This window comes from Lemur catta, chromosome 6, assembly GCF_020740605.2.
Source record: "Lemur catta isolate mLemCat1 chromosome 6, mLemCat1.pri, whole genome shotgun sequence".
Lineage (NCBI taxonomy): Eukaryota > Metazoa > Chordata > Mammalia > Primates > Lemuridae > Lemur > Lemur catta.
This window is the reverse complement of record NC_059133.1, coordinates 10,463,424-10,480,105: the sequence shown is the minus strand read 5'-3', so window position 1 is coordinate 10,480,105 and position 16,682 is coordinate 10,463,424. Positions and strand designations below refer to the sequence as shown.

At 49.7% G+C, this 16,682-nt stretch overlaps 1 protein-coding gene across 1 annotated transcript in view; it reads right to left on the bottom strand.

Annotated features, from left to right (window-relative positions):
• The window catches only part of CACNG2 (calcium voltage-gated channel auxiliary subunit gamma 2), a 111,050-nt gene extending 103,086 nt beyond the window's left edge, over positions 1-7,964 (bottom strand). The window contains exon 1 of the mRNA XM_045555121.1: positions 7,685-7,964. Coding sequence (XP_045411077.1) covers positions 7,685-7,895 — 211 coding nt within the window. The 5' untranslated portion in view covers positions 7,896-7,964. The remainder of the gene's footprint in view (positions 1-7,684) is intronic.
• Positions 7,965-16,682: the final 8,718 nt, after the last annotated feature.

Here is a 16,682-nt window from a genome sequence, read left to right as displayed (position 1 = left end):
CCTCCCTTCTCTGCACTGTCATGGGACATTGTGAGGCCCAAGAGACCCCCGCACTCAGGCTGGGGTGCAAGCGGCAGGAGCAAGGCAAAGACGCGAAGGGAACGGGCTGCTCTAAGCCTCACAACAGCCTTAGGGACAGGCATTATCATCTCCGCTCAGCAGATGGTAACAGTGAGGCACAGAGACAGAACTGACTAGCCCTAGGTCACACAGCTTATAAGCAAGAAGCCTGAAGACCAAAAGGAGCAAAACTCTTGAACAAAACTAACAAGGCCCTTGGGGTCCTGACCACCCTGCTTCCCCTTCCTACACCATCCAGCATCACCTCTCTCGCTACACATCCCCTCCCTCTCGGTTTTCTAGCCTCCCTGGCCTTCACCCCATACTTGTCTCACTTTTATTCTCCTCCATCTCTGCATTTGCTGCCCTCTGACCTACGAGAATGTTCTTTCTTCCTCTCTTTGCCCAGTTAACTCCTATTCATCCTTCAGAGCCCCATTGCCATCTTACCTCCTCAGGGAAGGCTTCCTTGGTTAGATACAATCCCAGTATTATAAGCTCACAGTGTCACGCATCTCTCTGGATGGCGTTTATCAGAGTTGTAATGTATATGTAATATATATGTAATGTATGTGTGAGATTCTTTGAATTTGGATCTGCCTCTTCCATGAAGCTCTCAGCACCCTGAGGGCAGTGACTCTGAAGGATGCTGCTTCCTATTGTGTCCCCAAGCCCTAGCCTAGCTAGCGTTTGGCACCTCGTAGGGGCTCATCAAATATTTAACCAAGAAAATACATGAGCGGAGGAATTGCCTGATCCATGGCTGTAAACTAACCTGGAAACTTGAAATTCATATTTCATCTGAATATGAGGTTTTGGCCAAAATACTTATATTTGAGGCCAAAAGGAGCCATTGAGTTTTGATAAATTAAAAAGTCTCTTGTATTATCAGTCTGGAGGTATATCTTCTCCCCCGACCTGAAAGCAAACACTCATGGGAAGCTGCCTGTGGTCAGATTGCGTGACAGACACTTTGGATGGCACAGAGGGATCCAAATTGTGGCCGGGATCTATTTAAGGGACTTGCATCCCCAGAGCTTCCTTCTCAGGCGTTTATTTCTCTCTAAGCACTACTTCCCATTCTCTTTCTTCACTATCGTCCCTTGTGTGTTGAAACTCTCTCCCTTTCTCCCCATCTCTCTCTCCCTCTCTCCTCTGCGTTGAGTTCATTATTTATTTTTCAGAATATCATAAAAAATGATGCTTTGGCCACCACTGCTCACTGTATATAAAGAATAATCCTTTGGCGATATGAAGGGATCACTATTGCTGAACATCCCCCCCGCCCCATGGCAGGCAGTGGTCATTTGTTTATCATCAAGGGCAGGGTGACATCGTGCACTGTCATGGTTGCTGTGGGTACAGAAGGGAGCAGAACCGACGAAAATCCCTGCCCTCATGGAGCTGGCAGTCTAGTGGCAGGCAGACAAGGAACACAATGAGAAGTAGTGCAGTGTGCTAGAAGGGGGTAGGCACCTGCAAACACAAAAATAAATAAAATGACTTAAGGGGGCCGGGCGTGGTGGCTCAAGCCTGTAATCCTGGCACTCTGGGAGACCAAGGAGGGAGGAAAAGGGAGCAAAAGCGAGACCCATCTCTACTAAAAAAATAGAAAAATATTAGCAGGACAACTGAAAATATATAGAGAGAAAATTGGCCAGGCATGGTGGTGCATGCCTGTAGTCCCAGCTACTCGGGAGGATGAGGCAGGAGGATCGCTTGAGCCCAGGAGTTTGAGGTTGCTGTGAGCTAGGCTGATGCCACGGCACTCTAGCCCAGGCAATGGAGTGAAACTCTGTCTCAAAAAAACAAAAAACAAACAAAAAAAATGACTAAGGAGGTATATGAGGAGTGTGGGATGGAGGATGTTGGTTGCAATTCCAAATGAGGTGGTCAGGGAAAAGCAGGTGACAGACATCCATTCATTTAATCCCTAAACCACCAGCTACCCTTTTAGGAGGATATTATATTTCCTTTTTTACAGAGAAGAGGCTTGGAGAGGTTAAATAACTTGCCCCAAATAACACACAAGGCTGCAGTGCAGGAAGTGAACCCGGGTCTGCGTGGCTGCAAAATTCTTTCAATTACACCACAAAGCTACATCTGAAAACTTAACAAGTTACAGGTGATGTAAATATGCTATTTTTCTGAAAATGCTTGAAATCATAAAGCAATGGATCATTTACATCGAGGACACTTCCAAAATGAAAGGACAAAAATAAAGAGGTGCGTGGTGAGTTTGGTCTGCAGTTTAGGGTTGGAAATTGAACGTTGCACTTCCTCAGCCTTAGCTACTCGGTTCACAGGAGCGAGGGGGTCGGGGAGAGTCACTGCCACTTTGCAAGGTGCAGGGCAGCTCAAGACAGCAGCTAGAAGGGGGTGGTATGTTGGGGGAGTTGGGTGGCTCAGAACTCAGGTTTCTTGGGTGCTCCGTGGGGGACACAGTGGGACAGAGACAGAGTAGAATCCCGTGCACGCAGTGAATGTGAAAGGCGGCCACAGAAGCTCGGGTCCACTGCACAGAGCTCTCGGGAGGCTTTCAGGGTGCACGTGGCAGGGGGAAAATGTAGCTCGATGAGTCGTAAGAGGCCTGGATTCAAGTTCTAGCTCTGCCACTTTCTGCCCACATGACCTTGGTGTGTCGTCTGGCTCCTAGGAGCCTCATTCTGCTCACCTGAACCAGGCAAGCAAGGGCAGGGAGTGCAATGGGAAGGGCTGGGACTCACGGGTGGAGGAGTCAGGTTTGGCTAACAAGCGGGACTGACTGGCTAGCAACACTGGGCCGGCTCTACAGAGACTGCTGATTAGAACCCAAGCCTTGGGGAAAGCTGTCAGGGTACTGTGAATTGGATGGGAGGTTTGCCAAACAGTAGAAGGTTCTGGGGGAAGTAAACAGGTATGGTCCATTCTGATGCCAGCTCTCTGCTCAGAGGTGTCTATGCTGGTGAATACCGAGATGGAACGGGGAGGGGTGGATGCCGGGAGGGTGCTTGGGCGGTACAGTGTGTGTTGGTTCAGTGGCGGCTGCACTTCACCAGTGGTTAAGGCCCTGACTTCACCACGGTGCAGTATGTCAATGCAGCAAAGTTGCACTGATGCCCCATGAATATATACACAGAAAATATAAGTGGGGGGAAAAAAGAAAGGAAAAAAAATAAATCAAACTGAACTTTGGTATACTTTAAAAGAAAAGGGAAGAAAATCAACTGGTTGCTTTTTCCTTCCCTATAGAGGCTGTGTGGACCAATCATTTTTCTTCACCTTTCTTTGAATAATTTGCCTTCACTTTAGCCAATCAGGAGCCGTGCAGCCCCAATGACGGACTCCTTTTGAATTCACTGATTTTATAATAATGGATTCATGATTCATTATTATTCTTTTAAAAAAGAGGTTTCAGGAAGAACAAACAAGTCATTTTAATTTCCTCACCCCATTTCTCTCCCTCCCTTCCTCTTTCTCTCTGTCTCTCTCCCCCTTTCTTCCTCTCTTGATTACTGGATTGTCACGTGTCCTTACGATGTTTGCATTCATTTCTCAGTAATTTTAAGAATTTCTGCATCAATCCATTGGTGAATATTTCTTATGCACCAACTATGTGCAAAGTGCCTAAAGAAAGTCAAATTAACTTGGCAATTACAGAGAAGTCCATTAGTACCTTCCACACTCGGCCTATCCACGCTGAAAGGCGAGAGTGTCTGAAAGGCTGTTGGTTTTCCTAAAATAAACGATGTACCCTTTCTTTCTGCAGAACTAGAGAGCCATGGCTGAACCAAGCATGGGGCACTCCACTACCTCACAGGCCAAGCCAGGGCTGTGCAGTTATGAACCTGGAAAAGACAATTTGGGACAATTGAGACACTGCTTGCTCAAAGATGTAGAATTGCTGGCAGAGCCAACAGCCTGGGGAGGGGACGACAGGAGAAGCCACTGATGGAAGAGGAGCTCAAACATTCAGCAAAAGGAATGTGACAGCCTGATCAGAGAGAGAGAGAGAGAATTCTGCTCTGCCTCCCAGAAAGGCAACAGGGGCGAGAGAGGGAGAGAAGGAGGGACCGTGGAGGGTTTGTTTCTGCCACGGGCCACACTGTACCAGCTGCTGGCTCCTCCTCTGCAGGGCTGGAAATCCTTTGAGGGAGCCGGGAGCTGGGACAGAGGGGAGGAAGGAAGGAGCAGGAGAGAATAAACACAAAGACTGAATTTCTTGCTGTCCCTGGAGACAATGTTTCCTTTAGGTGACAACAGAGGTTAATATCGTGAGCAGCGAGCCAATGAGCCCAGAGACACCTCGCTTGGAACAAGGTGCTGGAGATTTATTGAACTCTTCTCTAAAAGGGCCAATTCATCTCTCCATTCAGAGACCTTGATGCAGCATTCCTGAAACGTTCATTAATTTCTATCATTCTCTACCTACCTGCATCCATGTGCACACTGTCCCCCAAGCCCAGCCCCTGCTCCTCAAATCCCACTAAGAACACCAGCCTGCTGGGGTTTCAAGTTCACACACACAGTTTCCAGGGAATTACGCTGCAGAGGGAAAAAACAAGGGCGGTAGTTTCTTCTCGATCCCTCTCCCCCTCCCGCTGTGTCTGTCCCTAACAGGTGGTCATGTCTCTTCTCATTCTTCAGCAGACTAGTTAATTTCAAAAGCAGCAAGAGAGGCAAGGGCATTTTTTTTTTTTGATTTTGATTTTCATCAAGAGGGGAATGAAAAGAATCATCTCAGGAGACAAAAAAGCCTAATGAAAACCAGAGAGCAAAAGAGATCAGAGGAAGACAGGGCTGTTTTTCATCTGGAGTCATTAGCAGCATCTTAGAGAAATTTGAAATCTGTTCACAACTTCGTGGTTATGGGCGAAAACACATACAAAGTGGTGATGGGGGAGAGCTTTTTTGAAAGTCCAATTTCTCACAAAAAACACAAGTTGGGGGAGCTGAATCCCTGACAACTTGATCTCCACAAAGGCTGACCCTTTTCTGAATGCTCATAAAAGCCAACACATCAACACCCCCCCAGAACTGTCTATGCCAACTTTCAGAAATAAGTGAAACACACACACACACCCATTTAATTAAACCTATCACAACCCTTAGAAATCAGTGCAGTTAAACAAGCAGCTTAAAATCTCCAAACCACTTCCTAAGTAGCTAAGGCTGAACTTCTAAGGTGGCCCCAGGCCTGCAACGCCCTATATTGACAGAGGCTTTGGAAATGAAAGGCCAGGTCAAAATAGGGCCCTCAGTACCAGCCCTTCCTGCCTGGTCCATGGCTACAAGTGGACAGGGAATATCAACCCCGAAGAGAGCCTGGCTCAGCCTTTCCTCGCCGCCCGGAGGCTAATGCAGGGCTGGACCACTGAGGCAGCTCCTAAGCCCATCACACAATCCTTGGGAAGTGGTGCAATCTAACCCTTCACAGATGATTCAGGAAGAGGGAGGGCGTGTAGCTTGGAGAGAAAGTTAAAGGGTGGGCAGCACATTTGGGGATGTGGGCATCAAACAGATGGAATTTTAATGAAAATACTTAAGCCTTTTAATGCACAAGTGATCCAAAGCTACCCCCGGTCTTCTTACCTTCTGGGAATTATGTTTAAAATATCACGGTATTAAGAATGTGCAAATAAAACCCTGATAAAAAAAAGTATATTTATACCAACCCACCGATTGCCGGGTGTATGTACCCTAAAATAATGTGCTGTCTTTCCTCTAATCTCCTGGCTACATATCTCCCTCCATCCATCTAACTAAAATCTGAGGAAGGCAAACTGCCTCTGTGATCATTTCCCTAAAGCAGTCCTCATTCACTTTGCTTTTCTTCTCTTTTGGAACAGAAGTCTGTCATAAATGTTTAATTAAATGGAAGTCTTTCCACCGTTAATGACTAGCTATATGAAAAGCTTTTCATTTTTTTAAGGAGGGGTGTGTGTGTGTGTGTGTGTGTGTGTGTGTGTTTAAAACAGTCCCTGTTAATTTCCTGATATTGATTCCCTGGCTGGGGAAGAGCATATAGTATTCAGCATAGAGCTCCTCTGCAGAATATGTTAAAGGCAGCAGTTTGGATTGAGAAAGGGCACCAAATGCAGTATGCGTCAAATAGACCATCGCTCAATGAAGTCACTTAGCTATTCAAAACATGTTCAGCCATCACTCAACCGTTTGTACCAAGAATGTTTGGAGGGGGGCATGGAATCTGTGCTTTCCCAGACGTAACCGTTTCCCCAAGAGCGGCTTTTGCTCAGTTTGGGTTAGACCCCCGGGGCCACATCCGTTTCTCCCTCACCCATCCGTTTCCCTCTTTTCTCCCCCATATCCTGGTCTCAACTCCCTGCATCACCATCCCATGTTGAGCTTAACAAACAGTCCTGCAGTCCCCGCTTCCCGAGGCTGCCTCAAACGGCCTCCAGTGTTGGTTCATATCAGAAGCAAAGCACATAAGCCTTTCTTTCCACATGGAAACATATGTATCACTCTGTGCATGTCCTTCTATGGGTGGCTGTAGCTTGCACACACAGACGTGTAGCCATTCAAATGCAGTCTCTCGCATTAAAGTCTGTTGCTAAATGCAGGTTGTATGACCTGCAGGAGTTTTTTTTCTGTGCTTATTAATGTGTCCCCAAAGCACACGCCTTCATCCGTACCCTGATCTCACAGCTTTTACACCGTGGGGGCCCCTGTTCTCACAGCACAGGCACACACGCCTCAGCAGCCCTGCAAGACCAAGGCAGACAGCTGACACCCCTGCCCCACTGCTTCCCCAGTTTCCCCCTCAACCTCTCCGTGCCCTCGCCTCCCTCCCTCCCTGGCTGCCTGCACAATGTCTGATTCCCAAACCGGCTGCAGTGCTGACTCTACTCGCTCTGGCTAACAGACATGTCACTCTGTGTGGAAGCGAATCGGTTCTCAGCCTAACCTGCAAGTGAATTGCTGTTTATTAGAACTTGGGCTTGTTTCCTGTGAGAGACGTATGTATTTTTAGACTTTGAAAACGTTAAAACACACACATACACGCAGCCAGCCGCCTTGAATGATACGTGTGGCTCATAGACATTACGAAATGCTCTTGAACTCAGCCTGAGATCCTGGAATAATTAGGATTTACCAAATAAGGATTCTTTGAAAAAACAGATTTTTTTTTTTTTAAAAAAGGAGATTTGCAGATGATGATGCGTCTGGGACTTTTGGGGAGTAAGAGGAAGAGGAGGGAAAAAGGAAGAACATTTTTGAATTCTTCATTGCGAAAAGAGGGGCAGCATTAGAGAAACAATTACTTTCCCTTCCCACTGACAGCAACGCGAAATCCAACGGCAAATCCTAATGGTTCCAAAGCAGGCAGAGAGCACCTTTGACTTTTAAAGACAATCTCTTGTTGTTTTCACCATATCATAGATTATTCCAACGAAGAGGTTTGGGGGAAGAGGGTGGAGGAGGCGAGGGAGTGGAGTATGGGTTTTTGCTTATTGATTTTCTTTCCCCTGGAACTAACCCAACCAACCTTGATCTGTGGTGGAAGAAGTGAAGTAAGAAAATGGTGGAATGTGAAGGGGACTTATTTGGAGGAGGGTGGGGAGGGGGAGCGGGGAGGGGAGGGGTGGGGTGGAGAGGGGGGAGGAGATGGAAAATCAAATACCTTCTAGGCAGCAGGTTCTCCATAATCCAGAATGGGTCATAACTTCCTCGTTCTTTTTGCTGGTTTCATTCTCACTGACACTTTTGGTCTTGCAAACCCCTCTGGAGTAGAGCCAATAGTCGGTTCCCACAGCTATGGTCATCAGGCTGAAGGCAGCGAAAGCACCAACGGTGGTTAAAAGCATTTGAACACCTCGATCAAACAGCCCCATAATTCTTCATTATATAAACACCCAACCGACTTCTGGTTCTCGGGAGAGTGTGTGTGAGGGTGCGAGTACTAAAGCAAAAAAATAAAAATAAAAATAAAAATCATTCCACTACTAATATAATGGATAATATGTGTGAATAGAGAATGTGGAGTTATAAAAAAAAAGGGAGGTAAGAAAGCTCACGGAAAAGAGTGTAAATTATAAAGATCACACGGGAAGAGAGGCTTGCCTTTTGAGATCACAAACTGTTCCAGTTGCAGTGATTTTTTTTTTTAAAAAAAGGAAAAAAAAATAAAAAGACACCCCCCACCCCCCCAAGTGAGATGCCTTAATCTCTTTTTCTAAAATTCTGGTCTCCAGTTTCCATATGTGATAGCTAATTTGGAGATGGCTTCCACAGTGAACCAGGGAACGGCCGAATTCTCAACACCATCTCTCATGGTCGGGACCTAGACAGTTAGAGACCGCAAGAGCCGCGATGCAACCTTCGCTCTTCGTGCTCGGCTCTGCGGCCTGCGCCATGAAAATCCTTGGCTCCGCCAGCTCTCTTGCTTGGGGGGTCTCGGCGCCTTCTTTTCAGACCAGACTTCCCAGTACTCTGCGAGCCCTTGAGCTCAGCTGCACAGGTGCGGGGGTCTCGCCTCCCATGGTCCTGCCCCGGCGGCGGCGGCGGCGGCGGCGGGGCGGGCGCGGCGGGGCGGCAGGACGAGCAGCGGCGGCGGTTATTGTTGTTGGCGGCGGGGGTAGCGCTGGCGAAGTGGGGGAGGGAGGGGGTTTCTCCCGGAGACTCGAGGCGGGTTTCCCTCCCCCTATCCGCAAAGCTCCTGGAAGCAAGGCGGCCGGCGTCCTGCTGCAGGATGGGCCGCCCGCCTGCCCCCCACGCGCCGGCGGCCCGCGCTCCCACCTACTGCATTCCCGGCGGTGCTGAACTGGACAGCTCCCCGCGCCGCCCGCGCCGCGCTCCGGGCCGCCGGCCGCCCGCCAGGAGGGGGGCGCGGGCCACCGTCCGCCCGCTCCCGGGGGCAGCGAGGCCGGCGCAGGGCGGGGGCGCCTTCCCGCTCTTCGCCCCTCGCCCGGATCCTAAAATGAGCGCTCGCCCGGGCTCCCGGAGCTCAGAGGAAGGCGTAGCTAGCGACAGCCCTCTCCCTCTCCCCCCACTCTCCCTGCCCTCCCCCCGGTGTTTCTCCCGGCTCAGCCTCCTTCTCATTCCATCTCTACGTGCCCAGAGCTTCAAATACAACCCTCCCATCACAATCAGACGGGCACAAAACTTCAACCAGCCGTTTCCCTGCCTGGAAGCAGTGAAAGTATAACCTGGATGGGTAATTACAAACACCGTCTCTGTCTGTTTTTTGGATAATCGTGTCACTTTGCTTTTCGGGGGGATTTGTTTTGTTTTACTGGCTCGGGAGCTACATCTCCTTTGGGTTGATCCTCTCTGGTCTCTTTGTCTCTCTCTGGCTACGAAGGGGTGTGCGTTGCACTGTCTGTGTCTCTCTGTAGTTTTCCGTGAAATTCCAAATCTTGCTTCTACAAGCAGACATTTTGGAAAGATTATTCATGAAAAAGGATGCGAAAGGGTGACGAGGAGCCGGGGCTCGGGCAATGATTTTCACCTCAAGGATGAACATGTTTTCAGGGGATGTGGGTGAAACGTGAATCCTTCTAAGTTTCCTATGTCATTCATAATTGGTTTGGAAGAGATAAAAAAATCTCCCAGCTGTGAACACCGAAATGCAGAACCGTTCCCTCTTCCTCAGCAGTCGTTATCATGGGTTAATTACAGCGTCACCTCTTGTTTCTATATGTGCAACTTTTCCTTAATGTGACCTCTGGAGAAAAAACAGCAAGCACATCGGTTCCTGCTGCTACTGATTACATTTTTTTCCTGATCAGTTTTCTAGTTAAGTGAGTGGGAGCACATGAGGCATGACGTGGGTGCATGTTTTTGATTTTTGGGGAGGAGGGGGGAGCCTGAAGAGGGCTGTGAGTCTGATAGGTCAGTTGGAGGGATTAGAGATGCTTCAGTCTCATAACTCAATTATTCCATACTTTCCTCTCTCTCCCCTCTCTTTTTTTCTTGCGATTGTTGGCTTGACAATTTCTCAATGATTTGGTGGTTATCAGAGAGTCCATAAGAGATGACTGGATTAAAAAGTCTTTGTTTGGTGTAAGCCCATTGCCTAACTCCCTTCCCTCAGCTCAGAGCTGGCCCGTAGGTACGGCCAGTACATTCTTTTTCGCATAGGAAAACTACCTGTTTCTCCACCCTGCACTGAACTTCCCTTGACCCACTCTCCTTTCCCTTCTCAGAAGGGCCAGAGTCCTACCAGGGGCAATTGCTGTGCTTCTCCTATCTGGGAGAGGGTCCTGGTGTCTGGAGAATAGAACCAAGATTCCCACAACCTCTGTTAACGTACTTTTAGGGTACAGCAAGAGCTATATGTTTGCAAGCTGGGGATTTCTCCACTTTGGTTTCCTGTCCTGTGAGGATGGGGTGGGAATGGGGGTGGGGAGGGGCTGATCTGCTGATCCCCTGTGGCACGGGCACTCGCAGGTTCAGCCAGTGGCTCAGGTGGGTAATTTTCTTGGCTTTCGTCCTTGAGGAAAAAGTGAGGGGCAGGCACCAAGGCCTCTTAGGCTGGGCCTTTTGGGGGAGTGGAGAGAAGCTGGGGTGTAGTCACATGAACCTGAGGGGCTTGCCCTCACTTATGCTTGTCACCTTGGTTGCCTTTGACCCGTCTAAGAAGTTCATTCAGACTGCAGAAAGAGCCCTTCTTCTCATCCCCCTACCCCTTTCAGACCAAGCCCTGAACATTTGACTCAAAAGAAATAACTCACAGAGGCTCAGAAGCTTCTGTGTCCACAGGACCTGCTAACGTCTCAGCCACCGGCAGCAGCTGCAGCTTTAGCAGCATTTGATTAATCTTCTGGCCAGATGATCATTGAGAAAAAGAAAGGGGGTGGGGGAGGAGAGCAACAGCTTCTAGGCTGCCAGCCCGGAGAGAGCAGAGACTTCTGGAGACTGAGCGGGCCTGGGGCACAGCTTGACTCTGCTGCTTGGGAACTGCCTGGCTCCAAACAAGTTGGCTTCCTAGAACCTCAGTTTTACCCTGTGTGAAATGGACACCTCAGTACCTGCCTATCCCTTTCCGAAGCTGTTCCCATCTACTCATTGCTTTTCACTGCTCACCACCCCGTTCAGACCTCTGTCGTCATATTTACAGCACTTTATTTATTGTGCACGCGTTGTCTCCCTCACTGACTTGCAAGCCCTTTCAGGTCGACAGCCATGGCTTGTTCACTATTATATCTTTGGGACCTCGTGCAAGGCTTGATACATAGTAGATGCTTGATAAACAATGGCTGAGTGATTACAATGAGGATTAAATTGTGTAAGATGAGTGAAGTGCCTGGCACACAGTAGGCACTCAATAAGTGTGGGTTCCCTCTTATTTCTCCTCCCCCTTTGTATATCCAGAGTGGTCTCGAGCTTCTTCTTCTATATGACTCAGTACCACTCTCCTCCCCCTTCCCGATATAGCTCTATTCCTTAGGTCCCTCCCGCAGACCAGGCAAGGCTGCCTGGGAAGAGCTGGCTTGGTGCAAGCCCCATTCGCTGGTCGGGACCCACCAGGCACTCATACTAAGTAGCTGCTAAACGGATGCTCTTAGAGAAGCAGCTCTGTTGCCTGTGGTTGGTTACTTGGGAAGGGCTTAGAGGAAATTAGCTGAAATGCCACCGGCCTATTTTGAGCTGCTTCTTTGATGTAGTGGAAATAATATGGGATTTGGGTGCAGCAGACCTGGCCTTGAAGCACAAGGTTGCCATTTCCTCGTTGTTTGACCTTGGACACTCATTTAATTTCTCTGGAAATTTGTCTCTTCATCTGTCAGGAAGGACCATGGATATGAGCCTTAGGGGGTGGTTGTCAGTGTTACGTGATAATAGCAATGACAATAGCTAATGTTTACTGGGCATTGCTGCATGCCAGACACAGACCTAAGCTGAATCCCACAGTGATCCTGTGAAGGAGATGCCACCATAATTTCCATTTTATGGATAAGGAAACTGAGTCACATAATGGTTTAAGTGTATGGCCTAAGGTTGCCCAGGTAGTGAGTGGCAGAGCCGGGCCTCTAATCCAGCAACCTGGTCTGAGAGCCCATGTCTTAGCCATCTGTGTCTTGACCCAAGGTAGGAACTTTCTGAATGAAGGTATTACACCAAGGCTACGTACTTCATCCACAGAGCTGGTAAGAATTTAGGGAGCAACTTCTAGGTGTCAGGCATTTTCACACAGATTCTCACACGTAACTCTCCAATAATCCCACAAACGCATATTAATAACTTTTCCTATAAGTGAGTAAACAGAGGCTCAGAGAGGTCATATCAAGTCCCAAGGTCATACAGCAAGTAAATGGAACCGCAGAGATTTGAACACTTTGTACTGCTTCAAGTTCTGCTAGCTACAGTTATTTATTCGTGGAAAGAATTGAGCACCTACTATGTGTCAAGTACCATGCTAATTCCTGGGGATGGAAAGCTGGGCAGACATGGTCCCTGCCTCCAAGGACCTGCAGGCGAGCAGGAGAGCAGACAGCTAAGGAACAGCCACACTGAGGTGAGGAGAATGAGTGAGGGATGCTGTGGGGCCATGGGGCAGGGAGACCAAACCCCGCGTGGGGGCTGAGGGGCATCTGCCCCGAGCACACGACATTTAAACTGAGGTGTAGGGAGGGGAAAAGGTACCTAGGCCAAGATGGGGGTGGGTAGGTGGGTGGGAGGTGTGCTAAGAAGAGGAAGAACACTTCAGGCTGGGAGAATAGCTCGTGCAAAGGTTCAGAAGTGTGAGAAAAGATGATTGGTCAGTTGTAGAGAAAAAATACTATATATGGCTGAGCCTAAGAAGATGATAGGAAATGCTTTAGGCCCAGCGCCTGGAGACCACGGAGAGGAGACTGGCACATAAGAAATCACCTGGAGGAGGCTGGTGGGATGTGGAACGTGAGATCCAGATCTAGAGGCAGAGAGACAGGAAGACGGCTGTTGCCTGGCTCCAGGCAAGAGATGGTGGTGGCCTGGGCCAGCACAGTGGCAGTGGGGCTGGGGGAAAGTGGAGGGAATCTGGGGCGCTTGGGAAGAAATTGATGATTATTGGTGTACATTAGTGTGATGGGCACCGTGAGGGGGGAACAGGTGGGAGTGTGTAGGGTGCGGGGAGGCTGGGGAAGCGGAGGATCTGCTTTGGTCACGTGTCCAGCTGGGCTACATCCGACTGGCTCTCCACTCCCGGCTCCCATTCCAGCTCTCCTCAGCTTGTGAATTAATTAACCAGGAATGTGAAGAATTTGTGCAATTACATTCCAGTACCACTTGCATTCCCACTGGAATGTAAGCCCCATGAAGGCAGAGATTTTGATCTTTTGTTCACATTGTATTTCTAACATTTAGAACACAGCCTAGCACAGAGCAATGCTCGATAAAAATGAATTACTGGCCTGGCGCGGTGGCTCACGCCTGTAATCCTAGCACTCTGGGAGGCCGAGGCGGGTGGATCACTCGAGGTCAGAAGTTCGAGATCAGCCTGAGCGAGACCCCGTCTCTACTAAAAATAGAAATAAATTATCTGGACAACTAAAAATATATATAGAAAAAATTAGCCGGGCATGGTGGCGCGTGCCTATAGTCCCAGCTACTCGGGAGGCTGAGGCAGGAGGATCGCTTAAGCCCAGGAGTTTGAGGTTGCTGTGAGCTAGGCTGACGCCACGGCACTCACTCTAGCACGGGCAACAAAGCGACACTCTGTCTCAAAAAAAAAAGAAAAAAAAAAGAATTACTTTATTGATATAAAAATCCAAATGCATGTCTGCTGTGTGCCAGGCATTGTGCTGAAGTACCAGGGGTGCAGATGAGATTAAGATACCAAAGTCAGGGAGATTAACAAGTAGACAGCTAATCCAGGGCACTGTGACCAGTCTGGGAGAGAGCTGTGAGTGGCTGGCATTCCCCACCGTGTGTGCCCACAGGCCCTGTGCTTCTCCTCTCGCTGCCCTTCTTCCTGTGTGTCAGAATTGCTATTTAGTGTCTGAGCTTGGCCGGCACATTGTAGGTCCTCAATACATAGTTAATGAATGAATGAACGAACAAAATGAAGATGTGCTATGGAAGTCCAGGGCAGGAAGTGTTCATTTCTGTCTTAAAGTGTCTCAGAAGGCCTTGTTTGGTGACAAGCTGACCCTCAAAGGCCAGAGGAAAAGGTCACACGTGGTCAAGGAAGAGAGGATGGCATTCCATGCAGAGCCAGAGCTCGTGCAAATGCAAAGAAGCAGTGTGAGGAACCTTGAGGGGGTCAGTGTGGCTGATGGGGGTGCAGAGAGAGACTGCTGTGTCGGGGGCTGGGGAGCATCCACTGGCATTACTGTCCCGTGGCCCTTGCCCGGGCAGGGGTAGTGAAGTGGGAAGACAACAGGCTGAGGTGTCAGATGGACCTGGATTTGAATCTCAGCTCTGCCGCCTACTCTCCGTGTGACCTTAGGCAGTGACTTAACCCTTCTGAGCCACAGCTTCCTCATCTGTACATGGGTTTAGCAGGTGCCTAGTGTTTTCCTTTGCACTTGCTGCTCCTGCTGTTGGAATGATTTCCTCCTAGCTCATCATTCAGGTCTTAGCGTCGCATCACCTCCACAACGGCACTGCCGGTCACGCAACTTAAAACGGCCACTCTGTATGACATCGGCCTGTTTTGTTTTCATCGTAGTGCTTGTGGCAGCCTGACATTCTCTCGTTTATTATCTGAAATCTCTCCCCACCCACTCACCTCCCCCAGGGTGATGTCAGACCTATCTGTCTTGTTCAGTGCAGTATCCCCAATGCCTGGAAAGTGCCTGGAATAGCGTAGGTGCTCAGGATATGCTTTTGGATGTATGAATAAGGTCATCGTTGTTGGGATTAAACAAGGGGAACCAACTTAGCATTCGGAAACAGAAGGAGCATGTCTCTAGAAACAAACTCCTGACCCTCAGTGGGTGGGTAGGTGGGGTTGGGAAATGTGAGGATACCCCAGGATGCTGGTGGGAGGATGTGGTGTGTGCAGGGGTGAGGCAGAGCAGGGGTCAGACTTGGGGAGGCAGCACTGGCCTGGTGCTGCCCTCGCTACTCCCCCAACCCTGCTCTGCTCTCTTGGGCCCACAGTGGATGACCACAGGCTTCTAGCCTCAGAGCTGCTCAGCCCATGCTGGGGCGTCCGCTGCAGAGAGGCCCAGGTGGGGCTGTGGTCTGGGGCTGGGAGGGAAGAGATGCCGGGAGAGGGCAGGTTTTACTCCTGCCAAAGGGGGCTGGGCAGTGGGGCAGGGCTGGCCCAGCTCAGAAACGGGGGTGTGTTGGGGAGTGGTGAGTTCTGAGTCTGACAAGAGCAGGAAGCAGCAACTCCACGTGTAGCGGTGCCCATAACACGAATTCCCACCCAGGACTGCCACCCGCAGCCAGGCACGTGACCCTCCCACCCCTCCGCCTCCCAGTTGGTGTGGGATTTCCTCAGGAACTGAGCTACAGCAAAGAAAATTCTGACATACAACGAATAATAAAGTTGCGGAGTCAAAAAAAAAATAAAATAAAAAAGGTCACGTAAAAGTGCGGAGGACTAGCAAGAAGGAGAATGTGCAAGGGCAGACGGGGCTGGAAGAAAAGGTCATTTCCAGTGACTTTTAGGGGAGACGGAATCCAGCAGCGGATGGAGAACGTGAGATGCGGGCAATATACTGGGGCGAGCAAGGTTGGGAGAGGATAGAGTCCGGTCCCGAATGGCCTGGTGACCAGCTCAGCCCCCTCGCAGCCCCTCCTTACCACACTCTCCTGCCCCTTCCCTTCCGGCCAAACCAGCCTCCTTCTGTCCCTGGATCCTGGTGCCACGCCCACCTCAGGGCCTTTGCCTCACGGCTCCTCTGCCTGGGCGACCGTCAGCAGGCTCATCCCCTCGTTCCTGCAGGTGTCTGCTCAGAGAGGCCCACCTGGCCCCCCAGCCAAAGCCGCCCCACTCCCCATCACTGCACATTCTTTACCTGCTGAACTTTTCTCCTCAGCCCTCAGCAACAGCCCTCACCTCCCACAGGTATTTATTTTCTTACTTATCATGCGAGGGCAGGGGCTTGGCTGTGTTACTACTATAATCCCTGCCTCCCACACAGTGTCTGGCACATAGTAGGTGCTCAAAAATATGTGCAGACTGATTGCTAAAACCCCTGGGTCAGTAGGGAGAGAAGGGAAAGCTCAAGCAGGGAAGAGGAGGAAGGAAATTCCTCTGGTTGGAATATCCCAGAAAGGTTGGCCTGGAGCTCTGCACGGGGAGGGCACCCGTATCTTCAGAAGATGCTGGAGGGCTTCAGAGGGCCCTGGGCAGAGTGGAACCTGAAGAGGGACAGTGAGAAAGAAAAGGAGGGCTCCTTTCCACGCGGATGTCAGCGGGTCAGGTGATTGCTGGGTGCCATGCAGGCTGGGGAGCAGGCCCCGGGATCAGTCCCAGTCCGATGCCTCCCAGCAGTGCAGCTCCAGGCAAGTGACAACAGCCTGAAGTCTCAGCTGCCCTGTCTGGAAAATGGGGGCAGCATCACCTGCTTCAAGATGCTGTTCTGATAATTAAATAAAATAATGTAGAAAAAGTACTTCCAGTGCCTACTCCATAATAAGCCCTAAATAAATATTAGCTACATGTTGAGCTCCTATTGGGTGTTATGTGCTTTGAATAAAATGCAAAAATGAAGAAGATATTGCCCTGCTCAGAAGCAATT